Source organism: Coptis chinensis, chromosome 9 (genome assembly GCF_015680905.1).
Source record: "Coptis chinensis isolate HL-2020 chromosome 9, ASM1568090v1, whole genome shotgun sequence".
NCBI classification, from domain to species: domain Eukaryota; kingdom Viridiplantae; phylum Streptophyta; class Magnoliopsida; order Ranunculales; family Ranunculaceae; genus Coptis; species Coptis chinensis.
In genome coordinates this window covers 55,298,475-55,317,742 of record NC_141464.1, presented here as the reverse complement: position 1 = coordinate 55,317,742, position 19,268 = coordinate 55,298,475, and the positions used below count along the sequence as shown (strand labels likewise).

The 19,268-nt window shown below is 36.0% G+C and overlaps 1 protein-coding gene, 1 long non-coding RNA gene and 1 pseudogene across 2 annotated transcripts; 2 read left to right on the top strand and 1 right to left on the bottom strand.

Moving 5' to 3' along the window:
- Nucleotides 1–10,539: 10,539 nt before the first annotated feature.
- Nucleotides 10,540–12,957, bottom strand: LOC147476776 (uncharacterized). Its single transcript, XM_086585827.1, has 3 exons — nucleotides 12,406–12,957; nucleotides 12,236–12,320; nucleotides 10,540–11,246 (listed from the first exon to the last, which is right to left on the bottom strand). The coding sequence occupies exons 1-3, from the start codon at nucleotides 12,955–12,957 to the stop codon at nucleotides 10,540–10,542; spliced, it is 1,344 nt and encodes a 447-aa protein (XP_086441953.1).
- Nucleotides 12,958–15,773: 2,816 nt separating this feature from the next.
- On the top strand, nucleotides 15,774–17,124 carry LOC147476774 (uncharacterized). Its single transcript, XR_015207953.1, has 2 exons — nucleotides 15,774–15,988; nucleotides 17,083–17,124. It is a non-coding gene; the product is annotated as an uncharacterized LOC147476774 (long non-coding RNA).
- On the top strand, nucleotides 16,011–17,070 carry LOC147476775 (prohibitin-1, mitochondrial pseudogene; annotated as a pseudogene).
- Nucleotides 17,125–19,268: the final 2,144 nt, after the last annotated feature.

The window sequence follows — 19,268 nt, the reverse complement described above, 5'->3', positions numbered from 1 at the left end:
TACTTTGCCTGCATCCTTTTTCAATTCATCGCTCGCATCCAACCATGGTCACCGTACCATACCATATAAACTTTCAATGCATCTTAGATTTTGAGGCTTTATATGCTCCTAACTCAATCAGATGTCGAGGTTTTATATGCTCCTAACTCAATCTCAAGAATGAGGCCTTGAGGATATGTTGTGTTTTCAATTGGGTCAGTCGTATTATATTTTTAATATAGAGGCTCATGAGCTTGCCAGGTGGGCGTTGCATGAACGAGCTATGGGTCCTCAAGTCCCTTTATGATTAGTTGCATGTGTTGATGTAACTGAAGCCTCTCCATTGGTAGGGCTTGGGAATGGAGTCTTTGAGGTGGGAGAAGCAGTTAAGAGAGCAGCGACAGGGAAGATGGAGAAGCATGAGGAAACTTGCACGGCTAACCAACATTGTTTCATTCCATTTAGTTTCGACACTTTCGGTTTCTTAGAACAACAGTCTGTTGAGCTTCTCAAGAGACTTCAAAAAGTTATGGACAGTAACGTTATGACAGTTGGTTTTAACGAGTTTGTTTTTAGAAAAATAGGATTTGCTATTCATAAAAGACTTGCGGCGCAGTTTGTTGCACGCTTGTCCTAATTATTTGTAAAAATCCTTACTAGTATCAATAAAATTTCCACTTAAAAAAAAAGATAAAAAGAAAAAGAGGATCATTGTTAGAGCAAGTCCAATGGGGTGTGCTATATGGGCCACTAAAAGCCATATCAACACCAAAAAGTCATTCCAATGGGGCTCTAGAAGGCTCCTAAATTTGGCTAGTGTGATAAACCTAATCAAACTAGCTTTTGAACCCATCCTACAAACGGGTGTCGTTATATTAAATTATTTTGAAAAATATTTGTAATTATGTATAGTTATGAGATATGAATATCCCCATATTATTATATTCATCACTCATCTAAATTTCTTGCAATGTGAAAATCTCACTTAATAAAAAAGAAATAGCCTACCCTTGATAAAACATTTCGACTTCTTTTTGTTGTTTAATAAGAGAAGTTTGATTGAAGTTTTGTAAGAATGCCCAATGAGGTAGGGGTATGCATAAAACTGGCTGAATCGACCAAACCGAACCGAATCGGTCGGTTTCTGGTTGGTAATATTTATGAGTTGGTTCGATACTGTAAAACTATATTTGTCAAGACATTCCCAATACAACTGTGTTTTAAGATTAGTTCAATGCATTTACATCTAGTTTTCAATTTCATGTTAATTATTTTTTTAGGTTGGTTCATTGCATTTGCATCCAGTTTCTGATTTCCCATTAATTATTTTTTTAGGTTGGTTCAATGCAATTGCAAATATAGTTTTCAATTTCCCGTTAATTGTTCTTTGAGGTTAGTTCAATGCATTTGCATCTAGTTTTCAACTTCCCGTTAATTATTCTTTAAAGTTAGTTCAATGCAGTTGCATCTAGTTTTTTTTATTTTTCTTTTAATTATTCTTCTTTGAAGTTAGTTTAATGCATTTGCATCCGGTTTCTGATTTCCGGTTAGTTATTATTATTTAAGGTTAGTTCAATGCATTTGCATCCATTTACTAATTCTCCGTTAATTATTATTCTTTGATGTTAGTTCAATACATTTGCATCCAATTTTTGATTTCCCGTTAATTATTATTTATTGAGGTTAGTTTAATGCATTTGCATCCAGTTACCAATTTCCTGTGAATTATTATTCTTTGACGTTAGTTCAATATATTTGCATCCAGTTTTTGATTTCCCATTATTATTATTATTATTATTATTATTATTATTATTATTATTATATATATATATATATATATATATATATATATATCCATTATTATTCAATATATTTGCATCCAGTTTTTTTTTTTTTTTTTTTTTTTTTTTTTTTTTTTTTTTTTTAGTTCAATACATTTGCACCCAGTTTTCAATTTTCCGTTAATTATTATTTCTTTAAGGTTAGTCCAATGCATTTGCATCTAGTTTCTGATTTCCCGTTAATTATTCTTTTACTAGCCATTTTGCCCCGCCCATGGCGAGGATTGTTTATTTAATATTGAAAAAACTTGTTTATTATTTTTTTTTATTGGGAAGCATGTTTTATTAATAACTCTTATATTATATAACAAACATCATAAATGGATAACAATAAAACTATTGATAAAGATATATAGATATTTGAAATGGAAAGTTATACTCCCCCGGAACATTCAAACAGTATCGAGTAACTAATAAAGTTTACCAAAAACAAATAAACTAAAAGTTAGGCAAATGCATTGTGGAAATCCTACTATTTGGTTCTAAAGATGGCTAATAAAAAAACTTATCTCTATATATACTGCAACTACCATTTTGGAATGAAAAGTTGTTGGTAACAACATCAGGATATCAGTCATATGCCAAACATTACTTGCAACAACTATCAGGACACGACACTCCTGTCATAAACTTTCATATATAATCGTCGTCCGAGAATGGAATTGTATTGTCCAATGCTCAGACCTAGCTCCTATCCATGTTCACATTTCGAAAGTCATCGGTAATTAGATTTACATGCTTCCTGAGACACCTGGAATAAAAAAGAACATTTTTCGTTATTAGATTAATGCTCAAAACACTTGAGATCCTAAACTGAAATCGAGTGAGTAGCTTATGTTCAATGATAAGGTACTAATCTTCATGTGTGCTAAACAACATAGCTCTAATTAAAATATTACACAAAAATTCTTTCCATTATGCTAAGCAAGTTTACACAAAAATCTTTTCCATTACCTGAAATAGTTTAAACAATATGCACTATGTCATAATAGTGTATTTAGGACGGCTGATATCTGTCGAGATTGTCAAATAGCGACAGTTATTGACTGTCTTATAAGCCGTTGTAAAAAATGCTGTCGATTTTGTTCTCGACGGTTAGTGGCTGTCTATGATTTAAATTAAATGGACAGCTATAAGCCGTCTAGAAATATGTTTTGTGGACAGCTATAAGCCGTCGATAAAGTTGTTTTGTGGACAGCTATGAGCTGTGGTATAGTGATTTAAACAACAACTCACACCCGCTAGTGCTGTGTCCAGGTCCATCAAAAGTGTTTCGTTGGATTTCTCATTCTGACGCACGGTTCATGCTTGTAGAAAATAGATCGATCCACCTGCAGCTTCAATTTGATTGGGTACCAAAATAATTTAAATTAAAACTGTTATGAAACTATAAGAATAATGAAGTACAAAACATCTTTATATCATTCCAAAATGTATACAATACCCTTAGATCAAGTCTGACACAATACCAAAATATTTGAACTCTTGTTACAAGACAAGCATTCAACAACTAAGTAAACACTATTCACAGACCAAAATAATACACCATGTACTTGGATTTACAAGGTTACAAGGCACGCCAAAGGAATATCCATTCTTGTCGATTCATATCATATCTATCTCCATCAATGAAAAACCACATAATTCTTTGGCCAAGCAATGACGTCACCAAGCACGATATCTCCAAGTCTTCCATCTCCTTCATACAACGGTGCAAAATCATCGAGTATCTCATCGATTCATACTTTATACGAACTTGGAGGTGTCGGTAAATAGGTGCAAACTTCTCCAAGTGCAACCACAGTTTTTGTTATGTAACTCTTCAAATGACAAGTTGTAGATTGAGGTCGGATATCGCGTGAGTTGCCACGAACTGGTGATTGTTGTATTTCCTAAAGAAATAAGAAAAAAAACAATAAGTTCAGCTAGCAATGGCGTTAAATCTAGTAAGAAAAGTTTCAATGTTCTGCACTTTCAATATGGGCCAATATAAGAAAAGTTTGAACAGATCAAACAAATAAATTAGATACCAGAAAAGAAAAGAAAAACAGATAAAGAAGCGGAGCTTTAACGTCATAATATCCTTGTTCAAATATGGACTCGACGCTACAGTTACTAATGTTCATGGATGTAAGAGAAGGTAGATAAGGCACCTTACTTACATTGGTCCAAGCAAGATTCAAGAATTTTAACATAAGGTACATTTTAAGTAAAGCAGCTCCATTATTTGATATTTTACTTCCCCACATGTCCAGGTATTCCAGTTTTCTTAACACCTAATAACAATAGAAACCAAGATACTTACCTTCTTTGAACTTGACTAGCATATCAACCTAATAACAATCTACTGAAAGCAAGATTTTCAATAAAGCGACGCTTATAAGCCGAGAAAGCAGCGTGTACGGTACGGGTTTCGGTAGTGATCTACTTGAATTCAAAAAATGGAGCTCGTGGTGGACAGCGGGACTTTATTAGCTTCATTGATGTACTTCTGATCCTGTGGTTGATGGTGCATTTCTGGCCTTCATCTTCTCAAGTGGAACACAAAACTATTGACCTAGCTCCTTGCTTAAGATCTCAAAGTAGCCTCACACATAGGAAGTCCTTTTGCCTATCTGGCTAAGTGGTGAGTAGGGCTTGCGCTGCTAGCCTTGTGTATTCGTCTGAAGTACCGTCACTGGATTGGACTTCATTTCCTTGGGCAGGTCTAGTTCCCAACCCGAATCTGAAAGTGCCAAGTCGACTCCCTCATCATTATTTTTTCCCGATAAATAAGACTACATTCCAAATAAAGAGAGTGAACCAGTTGGTTATACTAATAGGATGATCATTAAAGAAGTCGGAGCTGATGAGAGGGGGGCAACCAACCAAGAAGGCCCCAAGATCAAGGAGAAGGCTTTGGATATTGTTCTACACTATGCTAAAGGTAAAGAACTTTCAGCGATGGAGGGGGCGTGCAAGACTCCTTCTTTTCAGCAGTTGTTAGAGATGGCGCGAAGAAGAGGATGAATAAGGCTCCACCTTTACACAAAGGAATGGAATGACTCGACGAAGGGCTACTCTTTTTGTTATTTTAAGGTCAAAGGATAATATTCCGATAAATATATCCGATGAGTCCAAATCCTCTATAACCGTGGTATAGAGATTGGATCTCTATAACTGTTACAAAAACAAAGACACTTGTCTAATTTAACAACCCAATTAATCGAGTTTGACTCCGTCGGTTAACCATGTATTAACATTAAAAAGTGCACTTACGGAAATAACACCTCAATTAAACCTTCATCTTCCTCCTTTAAAACTTAACCCAATCTATATCTTCAAATCCATCTCCTACTACTCAAGTGGTGAACCCAACAACCATGGTATCCAATTTCATTAACTTTTCTTTGCACGTAAAATTTTCTTATCTAGGAATTAAAATTTGAATAAGCTTAAGGCTTAAGCATAAAATTATCAAAGTAAAAACACGTAAGTACAAAAATCACATTTAGCATCTGAAAACAAGAACCTAAATCGACATTCAAAATGCATAGCGAAAGAAGGAAAAAAAAGGAAAAAAAATTAGAACAAAGTCAACTTTTCGAACTTGGGGATATGCTGCATTCGGTTCACTTTTCGTACTTTTCGATGGAATTAGAACAAAGTCCTTTTCGTTCTGGTATGCTGCAATGAGTACTATATCCAATATTCTGTTCATTCACTTGTTCATTTTAAGCATTATATTTTAAATACTTCATGTAATCTAAAACTACCCCCATTTCAAAGATGTGTGTACGAATGGATTGACTTATGGTATAACCTCCCTCACAATGACTAATAAATAAGAAGACATGGACACATTTCTGCATACAGTTCTATTGGCACCTTCGGCAACATGTCACCTATGCCATACAACTTACAATATAGCACTGCTGCATTTTATATCAAAGAATGAGTTGGACTAAATGTAAAAAAGAAACCCAAGATTTCTACGGTTTGTATTTGAGTTTAGCTTTAAGGATGAAGTGAATTGGAAGTTGGAAGACTTGTACAAAGTGAGGTAGTGGAGCTAGTTCATTGGAGAGATTCGCAAAAAGCTCAGGCCAAGAAAACTTCGGATTTGAAAACCGAGAAGAATGCAAGTTTGCGGTCAAGCACTGGATATTGCTTTGGGAATCGATGGTAATGAAAGGAAGGCAGTAGACACAATAGCACTAGAAGTAGCCACAATAAGCCAAAATACGCTTGTGAAACTGCAGCGAGATGTAGAGCAATATTTCACAGCAACAAAGGGATTGGACGTGGAAGTTTTGAGTTGTTCTGAAGGAGAATCTTATGAACATACAGAGCACGAGAGAGCAACAAAGAAGAGCACATGGGCAGGGAAACTTCAGTTGGACAAATGATATGAGTCTAACTAGAGTTGAGTCCCATACTCCCACTAGAATCCAAGAGAAAGATCCAGAAAAGACACCAAAGGATGAAAAGAAAAGTATGCTGACAAACAGCGATGTTATATGGGCTTCGATGTTATATTCACGTGATTTAGTCAGGAGAATCTATTGCGTCTTTCACATTAGAAGATCAAAGAAGACTGTTTTGATTTGCTGCAACAGGAACAACTCCCACTACCGAAAGCCAGACCCAAATATAACAAACTTCATTTGGTCAATGGACACAGGTTGTATAATGGAAGTCAGATGGCATTCGAGGTAAACCGAAGCCAGCAGGTTGTATAATGGAAGTCAGATGGCGTCCTCCTGATATTGGGTTTGTTAAGGCCAAAACAGATAAAGTGCCTAAGTAAAAATATCATGGCTCTTGGCATCCAAGAAGCTTGGCATTGACACCAGGCACAATCCTGTTCTCTGCCTTCCATCTAACATAATCAATGCGAGAGAACTTGGTGAAACCCCATCCACTTCCTCCTAAGGGTTTGGGAAGACAAGACATATGCTCTATTCATATTCTTAGTCTAGACATAATTAAATTAACAAATTATTACCTGAGATGCATTTCCAAGCCCTGAAGATTGTCGCTTAAGGTCTGCAACTTCATCCTCAAGTATCTTGCGAGCCTTGTTTGCTTCATCAAGTCTTGCCATGATCGCCTCATAACCAGACTCACTGCTTTCACGCGCTCTCTTCTCTCTTTGAGCAATCTCCTTAGAAGGAGCTGAAGCATGGTAAACAGTCTTTGTGACACCACCACCTAGACCGCGAACACATCCCCTTCCATCACGACCAATAACCTATTAAGCAAACAAAAGTTTAGGTAGAACTTTGAACAAAACCCATTTGAAAAACCAAAAAAAGATGAGAAGCATCACACCATTTCAACGGGGTCATTGTCTAGATCCCTTTCCACTATGTCAAGCTCTACGCTAACAAGTCTGTTAATCTCCTCCTACAAAAGAAATCAAAGTCACCATTTCTTAAGTACATAATAGCTGGTCATACATACATAAGCAATAGCTATACAAATATGTCTTGTTGTCTCTTACAAGAGATTGTCTCATTTCAGTGTTGATGAAACTCCCATCTCTCCTCGTATGGGTGGCCACATATCCCTGTGTCCTCGAAACCTCACCAGTAGGGCTATCTTTTTTCTGTAACATATTAAACAAGTACGTAGATAAAGACTAATAGTTTAGTGCATACGATAAATTTTTAAGCACTAAATAGATGTTTACCAACTGCTCAATAACTGGAGCTACTCCCATTCTACCAGTTGTATGTGGGTTCTTCATGTTTTCCCTTGCCAACTTGCCATTGCATCGCTTGAATTTATCCTCTTCAGTTGAGCACATGTCGACAAATGCCTCCCATTCTTCCTTTTTCACCTTTTTAGGACCATTTCTTTTTCGCTCTGCATCTATTGGATACATGTCATAAACCTTACGAAGTTTATACTTTTTTTGTTTCCAAGCTGTATTAAGCTTACAAAGAGTGCATTCTTTTCGGATGAGTGGAAGATCAATTTCTTCCTGTAAATTGGACATGTCAAAGTCATTAGTAAACAAATTTGGATGCAAAACAAATTAAATTCAAATGTCTACTGAAATAAAATCAGGTGGAGTGATTTGCACTTACCAAAACATCCTTCCACAATTCATCCTTCCGTTAGTACTTTGGAACTTCGCCCGATCCTTGTACATAGGTGGGCGGTGTGTCCTAGCCACCGCCCGACTATTGTGGCATACTTTGCTCGATATTGTCCAAAGCAGCTTGTCCATCGGCCAATGAACTCCACTTGGAATCTTGGACCTAAGTGAATGAATATACATATACATATTATAGCCAATAAGTAAAAGAATGTAAGAATCTTGGACCTAAGTGAACACCTTTGGGTGATAAGATGATTTAATCTGTTGTTATTGTTATACTTACCAAAGGTGTCCTTTGTCCAGTTAGTCCAGTTCAAAAAAAAAAAAATTAGACGAAGTATTTTGGCATGTCGAGGAGAATTCTATACTTGTCAGGTCCTAGAATTATCCAGGATGGGTTCTGAACAGGAGGATGGTTACTGAATGAAATGAACTCTGGTCATGTCTTCCCAGCCCCCTTCTCCTTCTAAGATCATCATTAAGGACACATAGCTGCATAGAAATTCCCACAGAAAATGCATGGTCTTCCACCCAATGCATGGTCTTCCACCCACTTAACTCTCTACCAAAGCATTCACCCACATGATTCCAAGAGTACTTAGAACATATTTGGACAGCCTTACCACCGACCGCCTTTATATCTCCCACCCCAGACACTGGAAATGCCTTGCTCTTGTGAAGGTTATTACACAACCCAGAGACAGCCTCAAAACACCCAAGAATACCTCTCAACCACCTCATTTGCTCAACCTATCTCCTAAAAAAACAATTATCATCGACAAATGAAAGATGAAAGATAAGCATGTTATCTTTACCAACCCTAAAACCCTCCACAACACCTTTCTCGTTAGCCCTAGTGATCACTCTCCCACAACAATTCTACAACCAAAATGAACAAAAGAGGAGACAAAGGATCTCCTTGCCTGAGACGTCTAAAGCTCTTGAAGAACCCAGCTGAAAATACATTCACAAGCACAGGAAAAGAGGTAGTGGAGATGCATTTCCTAATCCATCCCCTCCACTAGGCCCTGAAACCCGTTCTAAAAACACAATCCAAGAAATTTATACCTCTCATGACCATATACTTTTGCCAAGTGAACCTTCTAAAATCTGTCTATCATGGACAAAGGTGCCTTCTTCCAGAAAGACGAATCGAAGTTCATCACTCTTTTTAAGCAATATCAGAACCTTCTAAACAATCTTACTGGTAACAACTTAAACTTCATGAGGGATCACTATCTACAATACCAATATGAACAGACTATTGTTTTTGGACCTCCACCCCCGGAAAATGCTACTACTGCTGTAAGGAACCACCATGAAACACTATTCGGTGGAGTTGCGACCTGTACTCCAATCAAAACCCAAAGCTTGCCCATGTGTCATTCACAAGGGCAGCTCCTCCACAGATGACAATCCATCACCTCATATCTCACGTGCCTTACACATGGGCCTAGATGATACAAAAAGCATCTTAAACACTGTGGGCCTGCCCATTATTGTAGATCATAACAACTTATATGGTGGATCCAAATCTTCAGCCCATAGCTGCTGTTTACCCAAGCCAAACCCAAATCTAAATCTCATCATCAACCTACCCAACCCCACTCGGATCCATAGTCAACCACACGTTATGAATAGTACCAATCTATCATTTACAAGAAACTAGAGAAATCATTAAAGGTCAAGGCCTCAAGCCACTCGATGAAGGTTATGGAGGGATCCCAAACCCATCTTGTGCTCTCTTTCAAGGATTATTGCTTCTACTACTCAAGAGAGTACCTAATTGGTTGAACAACAGAAATGGTCCAGATTGTACCTAATTGAACCCTAGGTGTATATTTTTAAATTCACATTTATTTTCTTTCTGTGATAAACTAGCTAGCATTTAAAGTTGATTACACATATAATAGAAGAAAACTTCACCAAGAGGATTCAAATGAAAATAAACTTAGATGTTAAAGAAGTCTCAAGGTGTGTCCTTATAGAGAGCAAAAGTGTATTATTAATACCTTTCGTGACAAATGATGTGTGATATCTAGACTTTGTGAACATCTATGTTCAGAACTTATTCTTCCTCCCTCCATAATAGCACTAATGATGTTCTTAATATATGAACTCTGGTCACAACGCCAATTAAGTAACCAATAATCAAATCAAACTTATTACTTTACCTTTTTGGTTTCGTCCTCGTCTCACTTGCTTCAGATTCATTTGCCTCAAATCCACTTGCTTCAGATGCTTCTGACATGACTTCTTTTTACCTAAATATAGAGTTCAACAAAATGGCTCAAATCTAAGGCGACATAATTAAACATCTGCATCATACATTTAAAGTGACGGAATTAAACTCATCATATATTGCACCATTCAAAAAAAAAAAAAAAAATTAGAAAAAAAACCACTCTGTAACTCACCTGTACCATGCTGAGAATTTGAAATATGAAGAGAAACAAAAGATACTTAATTAAAAAAAAAAAAAATTATTCCTTGATCCTAAACAGACCCCTTGTCTAGCATTTAAAGAAGAAGATAAAAAAAAATAGTTGAAAAATGACCAAGTCAATAATATATTGATAAGTTTCCTAAAACGGAGGATTACACTTTTAACTTGATGTTTTAAGATTAAAATTAGTCTTCGACAACTTCTAGAACGTCCTCAAGTAAAGTTGTTGATGAAGAATCATTAACTCTTGTTCTAGCCTCAAAGACCAGTGGGTCTTCGTAAGCATCTATCTCTTGACTTAACCTCTTTGGAGCATCCAAGACAACATGCCAATTATCTCTACTCAAATCCCTACAATAAAAGACTTGTTTAGCTTCAGAAGCGAGAATAAAGGGCTCATCAACTTCACTTGTATTCCTCATGAACCTCCCAATATTTACAAATACCAAGTTTGTATCCGGATCAACTATGCAACCATTTGTTTTATCCTCAATTCGCACCCAATCACAGTAGAACACAATTTTTTTGAATTCTACATAATCAAGTTCAAGAATTCTTTTGACAACTCCATAGTAAGTGACTTCATCATCAATAAGATTCCTATCCTTGGCACTTGCCCTAAAACTAGTCACAGCCCTCATTGAGACCCCACTATTCTGTGTTGTTGTCGTTGATTCAGAATCTGATGTATAAAAAGCATACCCGTTCGCTGTGTATCTATTATATGACATCGCTGTAAAAGATGGACCATCAACAATCTTCTTGAAAATAGATTCTTCTTCATTTTGTAGCTGTAGTCTTAACCAAGAAATGTAATCCAACTCTTTTGCTTGACTGCCCCTACAACTTTTACCCCTTGATTTATGACTTTGGAGGTATACTTGGTAACTTCCTGTGAAAATAATAAAAATTCAGGATAATTGACATGTAGAACTCAAGAATTGACTACCAAAATAGTGGTAAATGCATGACTTACTCTTCCCACTCAACATTTTTTGGAGAATGCGTCAAAACCCACTTGCGAACTTGTTGATACTCTACATTTGGAAGAACGTATTACTTTCCCTTTTTATCCATAGGGTGTGCACTTTTGATATCCTCATTCATGATCACCCTTCTCCCATTCTTATGACTTCCCAAGTTGCCATCATGAATGTACTCCATGCAGTACATCATCGCCTCTTCCACAAGGTATTGCTCTTGAATGCAACCCTCTACAAAAGTCTGATTGGTCACATACCTTTTATAAGTATTCATCATCTTGTGCATGAGTCATTAATTAATACAAAATGACATACTAATCACAAAAAACGAATATTATGAACTTTACTCACCTCTCAAACGGATACATCCACCTATATCTAACAGGTCCACAAATTTGTGCCTCTTCTGCTAAGTGCACAACAAGGTGTATCATTGAAACAAAAAATGAAGGCGGGAAGTATTTTTCAAAAACACACAAAGTTTCCACGATGTGTATTCTCATGGTTGAAAGCTTTGCACGACAAATAACTTTGAAGCATAGGACGTTAAAGAATAAAGACAATTGGCGAATAGCTTCATGCAATGGCTTGTGTTTTTTGAATAGATGCATCAATAACACATGCAATAAATGTTGTAAAAGGATGTGATAGTCATGCGATTTTAGGTTCTTGAGTTGAAAGTCTTCCAAGTCCACATTATGTTTCCAATTTCCACTATATCCAACAGGAACCTTCAATTGGTGCAAAGTTCTACAAATCAAAACTTTCTCTTGCCGAGAAAGAGAAAAAGCACCTATTGGATAAGACCACTTGTCATTCTTCATTACCGGCCACAAGTGTTTCTTTATCTTCCTAGCCTTAAGGTCCAAATGGGCTTCGAGTCCATCCTTACTCTTACCTGTACCCATGATTGTTGCAAACAGAATTTCCGCAACATTTTTTTCCACGTGCATCACATCTAGATTGTGGCAAATAGGCAGATGCTGTAGGAATTAAATATATAAGTGAATATATGGATATGTATACATAAAGTTACATGATATATTACTACACAAATGTTAAAAATACCTCCCAATACGGCAATGTAAAGAAGATAGAATCCTTTGAAAATGCTGAATTTTCTAGTTCTTTAGTCTTTTTTCTCTTCTTCTTCCTTCCTTCCGGTGTATCCGACACCTTACCAAACTTGTTCTGAATTTGACTCATTTTAATTTTTACTTGAGAACCCTTTAAACGAATAGGGCGCTTACCATGTTCTACTTTGCCATTAAATTGTGCCTTATGGACTCTAAAGCGATGATTCGGATCTGCTAGGAACTTTCGATGACCCATATAAGCAAACTTTTTTCCATGCTTCAGCCAAGTAGAATCTGTATCTTCACTACAAATAGGACATGCATACCTTCCCGCCGTTTTACATCCAGAAAGATGGTGAAACGCAGGAAAATTGTGTATCGCCCACAAGCAAATTGCCTTCATAGTAAATGTGTCTTTAGCATGAGAGTCATATGATTCAACTCCAGCACCCCATAACTGTTGTAGCTCTTCTATTAAAGGCTGCAAGAAGATGTCGATATTATCCCCTGGGCTACTTGAACCAGGAATTAGAAGTGTCAACATAGTAAACTCTTTCCGCATGCACAATGATGGAGGCAGATGTTATGGAGTAATCATAACAAGCCAGCAACTATAAGTGCTGCTTTTGTTCCCGAATGGATTAAATCCATCTGTTGTAATCCCCAATCTAACATTACGTAGCTCCGCAGCAAACTCAGGCCATTTAAGATTAATTGAGTTCCACATGGAAGAATCAACAGGATGACGCATATAGCGTTGGTCAGAAACTGCATTTGCATGCCATTTCATATTCTCTGCAATCCATGGTATGCTATACATCTTTTGTAATCTCTCGGTCAAAGGAAAATACCTTAGCTTCTTCCATGGTTTAATCTTAGCTTTCGGTTTTAACGGGTTCACTGGTTGCCATATGTTTTTACCACAAGTGGGACAACTAATCAAATATTTATATTTGTCACCCAGTATATAATACAGTCATTTGGGCATGCATCAATAATTTCACATTTCATGCGAAGAGGTTTGATCAAGTTCTTAGCAGCATAGGTCTTCTCAGGTAGTGTATTCTCTTATGGTAGAGTCTTTTTAAGGAATTGCAACAACTCTGTGAAGCTACTATTAGACCACTTGTGTCTAGCATTCATGCTCAACAACTCAATTGTCGTCGATAATTTCGAATCTTCACCCCGACATGATGGATATATTGGTTTTAAAGCATCTTCTATCAACTTGTCGTATTGAACATCCTGCGGTATGGCATTGGGTGAATCTCCATCATCAACTCCGTTAAGACATGCATCTAAGTCAACAGGATGACTTCGTTCAAATGTGTCATTGACCATCTCTTCCATCCTTGGCAACATATTTTTAGGACCCCTAGTAGAAGAACTAGTAGGAGCTTCAACATAGTTACTACTTCTGGAAGATGGCTCTCCGTGATGTATCCATGATGTATATGTCTCGTCTATACCATCACAGATAAGATGCTCAGCAATATCTTTTGCTGTTGACTTCCCCCCTAAATTATGACAATTAGCACAATGACAACAATACCAGTCAAGTTCCTTTCCTAATTTCTCTTGTGTGAACTGGATGAATGATTAAACACCTCGAAAATATTCAGTAGACGAAGTCGGTGCTTTCATCTAGTTCTTACTTGGAAGCATTGAAGACATTTTCTAGATAAATACATCAACATATATAATATTAGTACGATTTCAAAAAGAGTATTCAACTTGAAACATAGGAAAGGTATATATCATAGAAAGTGGTACTCAAATTCTTTTCTGCCTCCTAACACACTTAGCACCCCAACAACCCACCTACCAAGTCTAAATGGTTTGCTCAAGATTGGAACAATATATATATATAAGCAACTTTCTTATTCTCTATGGCCAAGACCAATTAATGCCAAAGAAGTTATATCATTTACAAACAAGAAACCAGGTTACTTGAAAATATAAAGTTTGAAATAAACTAATCCAACTCAAACTAAAATCTGTAGATATATATTCTAAATCAGGCTAGTTGAGTCATGCAAAAACCTATTCTTAGATAGAGAATTCTTGTTACTATTTTGAGCAAAGCACAAAGAAACTGAAATGCACATGGCTAGTCACAAGGCCCAACATTAGTATCGTTACACTATGCATATAACGCTTATGGTGTCGACACACCAATTTTCCAAGTTCCAAATATATGTGAGTTTTATTATAGTAATAAGATAGTCCCAATGCAACCACTAATGCCATGACATAAAGAGCCTTATCGAAAAAAAAATATAAAAATTCATGATATAAAGAGGGCATCATAAAACTCTTATATAACATAAACACTAGTGAAGGGAGAAACCATCACCATGCCAAGCAGTAAAAAACAATAGGACCAAGTAATAAACACAAAAATCATTGTTATACATGATGAAATATCAAAATCCAGCTTGACAATGAACCATTAATTATCACCCCATAAAACTAGCTCATCTCAATGGAGACAATATAAACAAATGAATACAACAACAACCTAGACCAAATAATATATTCCAAGTTACATCTACTTCTATAATCACTTAATAACATTTTCTTCAAGTACCACATAAAAAAATAGCAACCTTTACCAAATCATCATCATCTATTATAAGTAAAGTATAAATAAAGTTAAACCGTTCATACCTTGCCTTTGAGAAGCAATGAGAAAGATTCACCCTTTCCTTGAAGAAAAATTCCAGTGGGAGAAGAACCTATCAAATCAAAACATCTCCCAAACTTGTTAAACTGAAAAATAAGTTCTATAACAGTATTTGGAGCACTAATTTGGATAGTTTGGGATTGGTCTTGCTATTGATTTGCTTGGAATGCATTTGACTAGTTTGTAAGATATTGGTTATATACCTATCCTTTTTAACCACATTAGGCAAGTCTGCCCGACTGCTTGTTTAGTTGATCTTGAATGAGCATTTCATGCATATTGGATATATGCCTATATCGTCGGTCTGTTTTTTAGGGAAAATATGTGGTACAGAGTTCTCATTCAAGTCAGGGTCTCAGGCAGACCAGTCAAAATAACATTAGATTTTGCAAGGAGTTCTCATTGAAATGATTTTCCCTTGTACTTTTTGGCAAATCCAAGACAGTGTTTATCAAAGGAAAAATGCTACAAAGAAATTGTAAATGTAAAATTGATAATGTTTACAAAAATTCTACGAAACAAAGAAGAACATCATTTCATAAGGTTCTAGTTCTACATGAAAATAAAAATTTCAACTTCTTAATGATCTATATCAAACAACTCTAAAAATCATACCATCGTAACAGCTTTCATTAGCACATGATCACTATACCTTGTTTGTCGATCGAAACTGCTAAATTACAAACTGATGAAAAAAGGAAAAATGACAAACAAAAGTGAAGATAACAAAGAAAGAAGAACCTTGAACAGCCTTTCTAATCTTGCCAGCATCCTCAAGAGGAGTAGGAACAGAATCAGGAACAACTAGAGTAGCCATTTCAGTTTAAGAAGTTTTAAAAACGGTAAGCAGAGAACTGTGTGCAGCACAGATATATCAAAGGTGCCCAAGGTAACGTTCTATATTCCACTTTTATTCATTAGGGTTTAACCAAACAAATCAAATCACAAAAACAAAAATGGATTTCAAGAACATTCCAAAAGGTAGTGTGGGTGCAATGTCTGCGTTAGTCAAAGTTAGAATAATAGGTGGTATTGGTCTTTACGCTGCTTCAAACAGTCTTTACAATGTTGAAGGTGGTTGTCGTGCTATTGTCTTCAATCATCTCGTTGGTGTCAAAGACAAGGTTTATCCTGAGGGAACACATTTCATGATTTCGTGGTTTGATAGGCCTATCATTTATGATGTTCGTGCAAAGGCCAACCTTGTGGAAAGTACTTCAGGAAGTCGTGATCTGCAAATGGTGAAGATTGGGCTTCGTGTTCTTACACGACCTGAGCCAGATCAGTTGCCTACCATTTACAGGACTTTAGGAGAGAATTACAATGAGAGAGTCTTACCCTCGATAATCCATGAAACATTGAAAGATGTGGTAGCACAATACAATGCCAGTAAACTTATTACTCAAAGAAAAGTTGTCAGTAGAGAAATAAGAAAAATCCTGATCGAGAGAGCCGCAAACTTCAATATATCACTGGATGATGTGTCCATTACAAATTTAACATTTGGAAAGGAATTTACTACTGCAATTGAAGCCAAGCAGATTGCTGCACAAGAAGCAGAAAGAGCCAAGTTTGTTATGGAGGCAGAGCAAGACAAGAAGGGTGTGGTTATCAGAGCATAGGGAGAGGCCAAGAGTGCTCAGCTTATAGGTCAAGCTATCGCAAACAATGTAGCATTTATTACTCTAAGGAAGATTGAAGCTGCAAGGGAAATAGCCCACACCATAGCAAATTCTGCCAACCGTGTGTACTTGAACTCAGATGACTTGCTCCTAAATCTTCAGGACATGACTTTTGGAGCCAGTTGGAAAGAAATGAGGCAAGTGCCTGTTTCAATAGATTTGGTAGACTTCAAAATAAGGTTACATGGCGACAGAAGAATTACTTTGTTTAAAACTATAGGAGCCAAATCATATTGTCTCAGTTGTTATCTATGGACCTGCTACTTCAAGTTTTACTTATGTTCTCTGAATATTAATGAAGGTAACGTTCTATTTATATAGTAACAAGCTCAAAAGTTATCATTATAGTTTGTAATGCTTAAAGCTAAAAGGCGTTACAAACTTTAGTTATCTTTTTCTTGTTTTAACGTACAAACTAATTATTAATTAATTAATGAAATAATGAGGATATAATACAGCGTAATCAGGCCATTGAACAACATACGAGTACTTTGCACAAAATGGAAACTCAAAAAGTAAAGAACAAACTAGTAAAACCCATAAGAAAATCACCTCGATTTAACTGAGAGTGTATTAAATTTCGTATACCCCTTCAACCCTAAACCTTCAATTCCTGGATTAAGCGACCCAATCTACAAAACGAATTTTCAGTATCAATTTTAGTGAATAGAAATAAATAAAAACCTAAGAGAGAGAAAGTACGAACCTTTGCAGAAACGTGAGAAAAAAATCGTGTGATGAGATAATATATAGTATTTGGGTAAGCTATGAAATTTGAGGGGGAACACAAAATTCGTCAATTTTTTTGGTGGGAAATGGGTTCTCAATTTTTTTGGTGGGAAATGGTTTCAGGGCTCAAAGTAGAAGTCTCGACAATGGGAATTAAAAGGAGGAAGTAGACAGACAAAGACCGACGAATATGACCCGACTGGTAACAGCTGTCTAATACAAGAAATTAGCCGTGGTTTATGTTTAGACAGTTAGAAGCCGTCCTATTGTGGGGCGTCACGCCTGTCATAAATTCTCTCTTTTGACGTAGTGATGCTAAGCAGTAAAATTCTCAAGCACTTGTGGGATGCCACATGGAGAAGCGTCAGTCATATAGATGGTACTTTACCACTTTATCTCTAAAATACGAAATAAACCCATACAATGTCCTTAACACTCAATATATATAATTCAGGAAAGAAGAAAGCAAGATAAAAATAAAAATTCACTTACATGATTTGAAGAAAGACATTAAGATGAAAGCCAACAAAAAAGCCTCCGCTCAATCTTTGACCTGCTGAAGAAGAAAGTAATGATCGCTTTGAGATAAGCTTTGAGTAGTCTTTTTTCACTTAAGGTTCAAGACTCATGGGTAGAAAAATAAACTAAAAGGATGACATGCATGATTTAGTTTTTCTCATTATCAAAGCATGATAACTATACTTCATTCATGCTAGTACAAATGGTAGCCTAAAATTCATATGACACCTTGAATAACCAACTTACCATTTCAAAGGAAATATCATTTGTAGCTGTACCATTAGGTATAATAACACTCTGAAGAAGGAATTTGTCTTTGCAATTCAAATCTGATGGTGCCTCCTTTTGTGCTTGCATCACCACTAAAACAACAACAACAACTTCTAAACTGCAACTCTAAGCATAAAAACATATCAACGCATCATTCTAAGTCAATTCCCTATTTGGTCATAATTTGACAAAATTGTCCAACCAAAATCAGAGCAACACACTACAAAATGGCAAACTTTGTATCAATCACAAAAAAATCCAAAGGATTTTCACCTTCATGTGTATAATGATTTTATTATAAAATACTGAAATCTATCAAAGCAAAACCTAAACCATCTAAAACAACTATATCCAATGTTCTAACCTAATTATCCTAGACAAAACCACTTTTAACAAAAGATCAAATCTAACGAAGCTAACCTTAGCTAATAAGAGGTCCTTTAATTAGAGAGGTTTCAGTTGAGATAAGTCCAGCGTTGCCTCTAAAACTTCACTGGTAAACCACACTTTAAAAATAATACGACAATAGAATTAAAAAAATCTTTAATAGTGTCCCATAGAAGACATGTCCACTATCTAATGTAGTGACTAATATATATATATAGATAATCTATCTTCATTATGTCCTTGAATTAGCAAGACACACCATGACATTAACTTAACAAGAAATTCGATGAGCAATATAATTTTTTTTTCTTAACTAATTTTTTGATGTTTCAGGGGCTTGATCGCGATCTCAGGTGATCTAATGGGTGATGAGTTACATTTTTGTAATGATCTCAGGTAAGAAGTCTAACTAAAAAGTTATCATGAGCAGTATGAAGCGTAGAAAATGAAAAATAATGAAATCTATCAAGTATCCTAGAAAGTATTTAGATGGACTTTTGTAATGAATCCAATACCATAAAGAGCTTCATACTGCTCATGATAACTTTTTAGTTAGACTTCTTACCTGAGATCATTACAAAA

Bases quoted from the DNA above. Each gene is read 5' to 3' on its own strand.
- LOC147476776 (XM_086585827.1), bottom strand. From the start codon at position 12,957: ATGTTGACACTTCTAATTCCTGGTTCAAGTAGCCCAGGGGATAATATC. The intron at 12,321-12,405 runs GTATTTTTAACA...TAATTCCTACAG, and splicing joins TTACATTGCCGTATTGGGAG to CATCTGCCTATTTGCCACAA. The intron at 11,247-12,235 runs GTAAGAGTAAGG...TTATTTTCACAG, and splicing joins TGCAACAATCATGGGTACAG to GAAGTTACCAAGTATACCTC.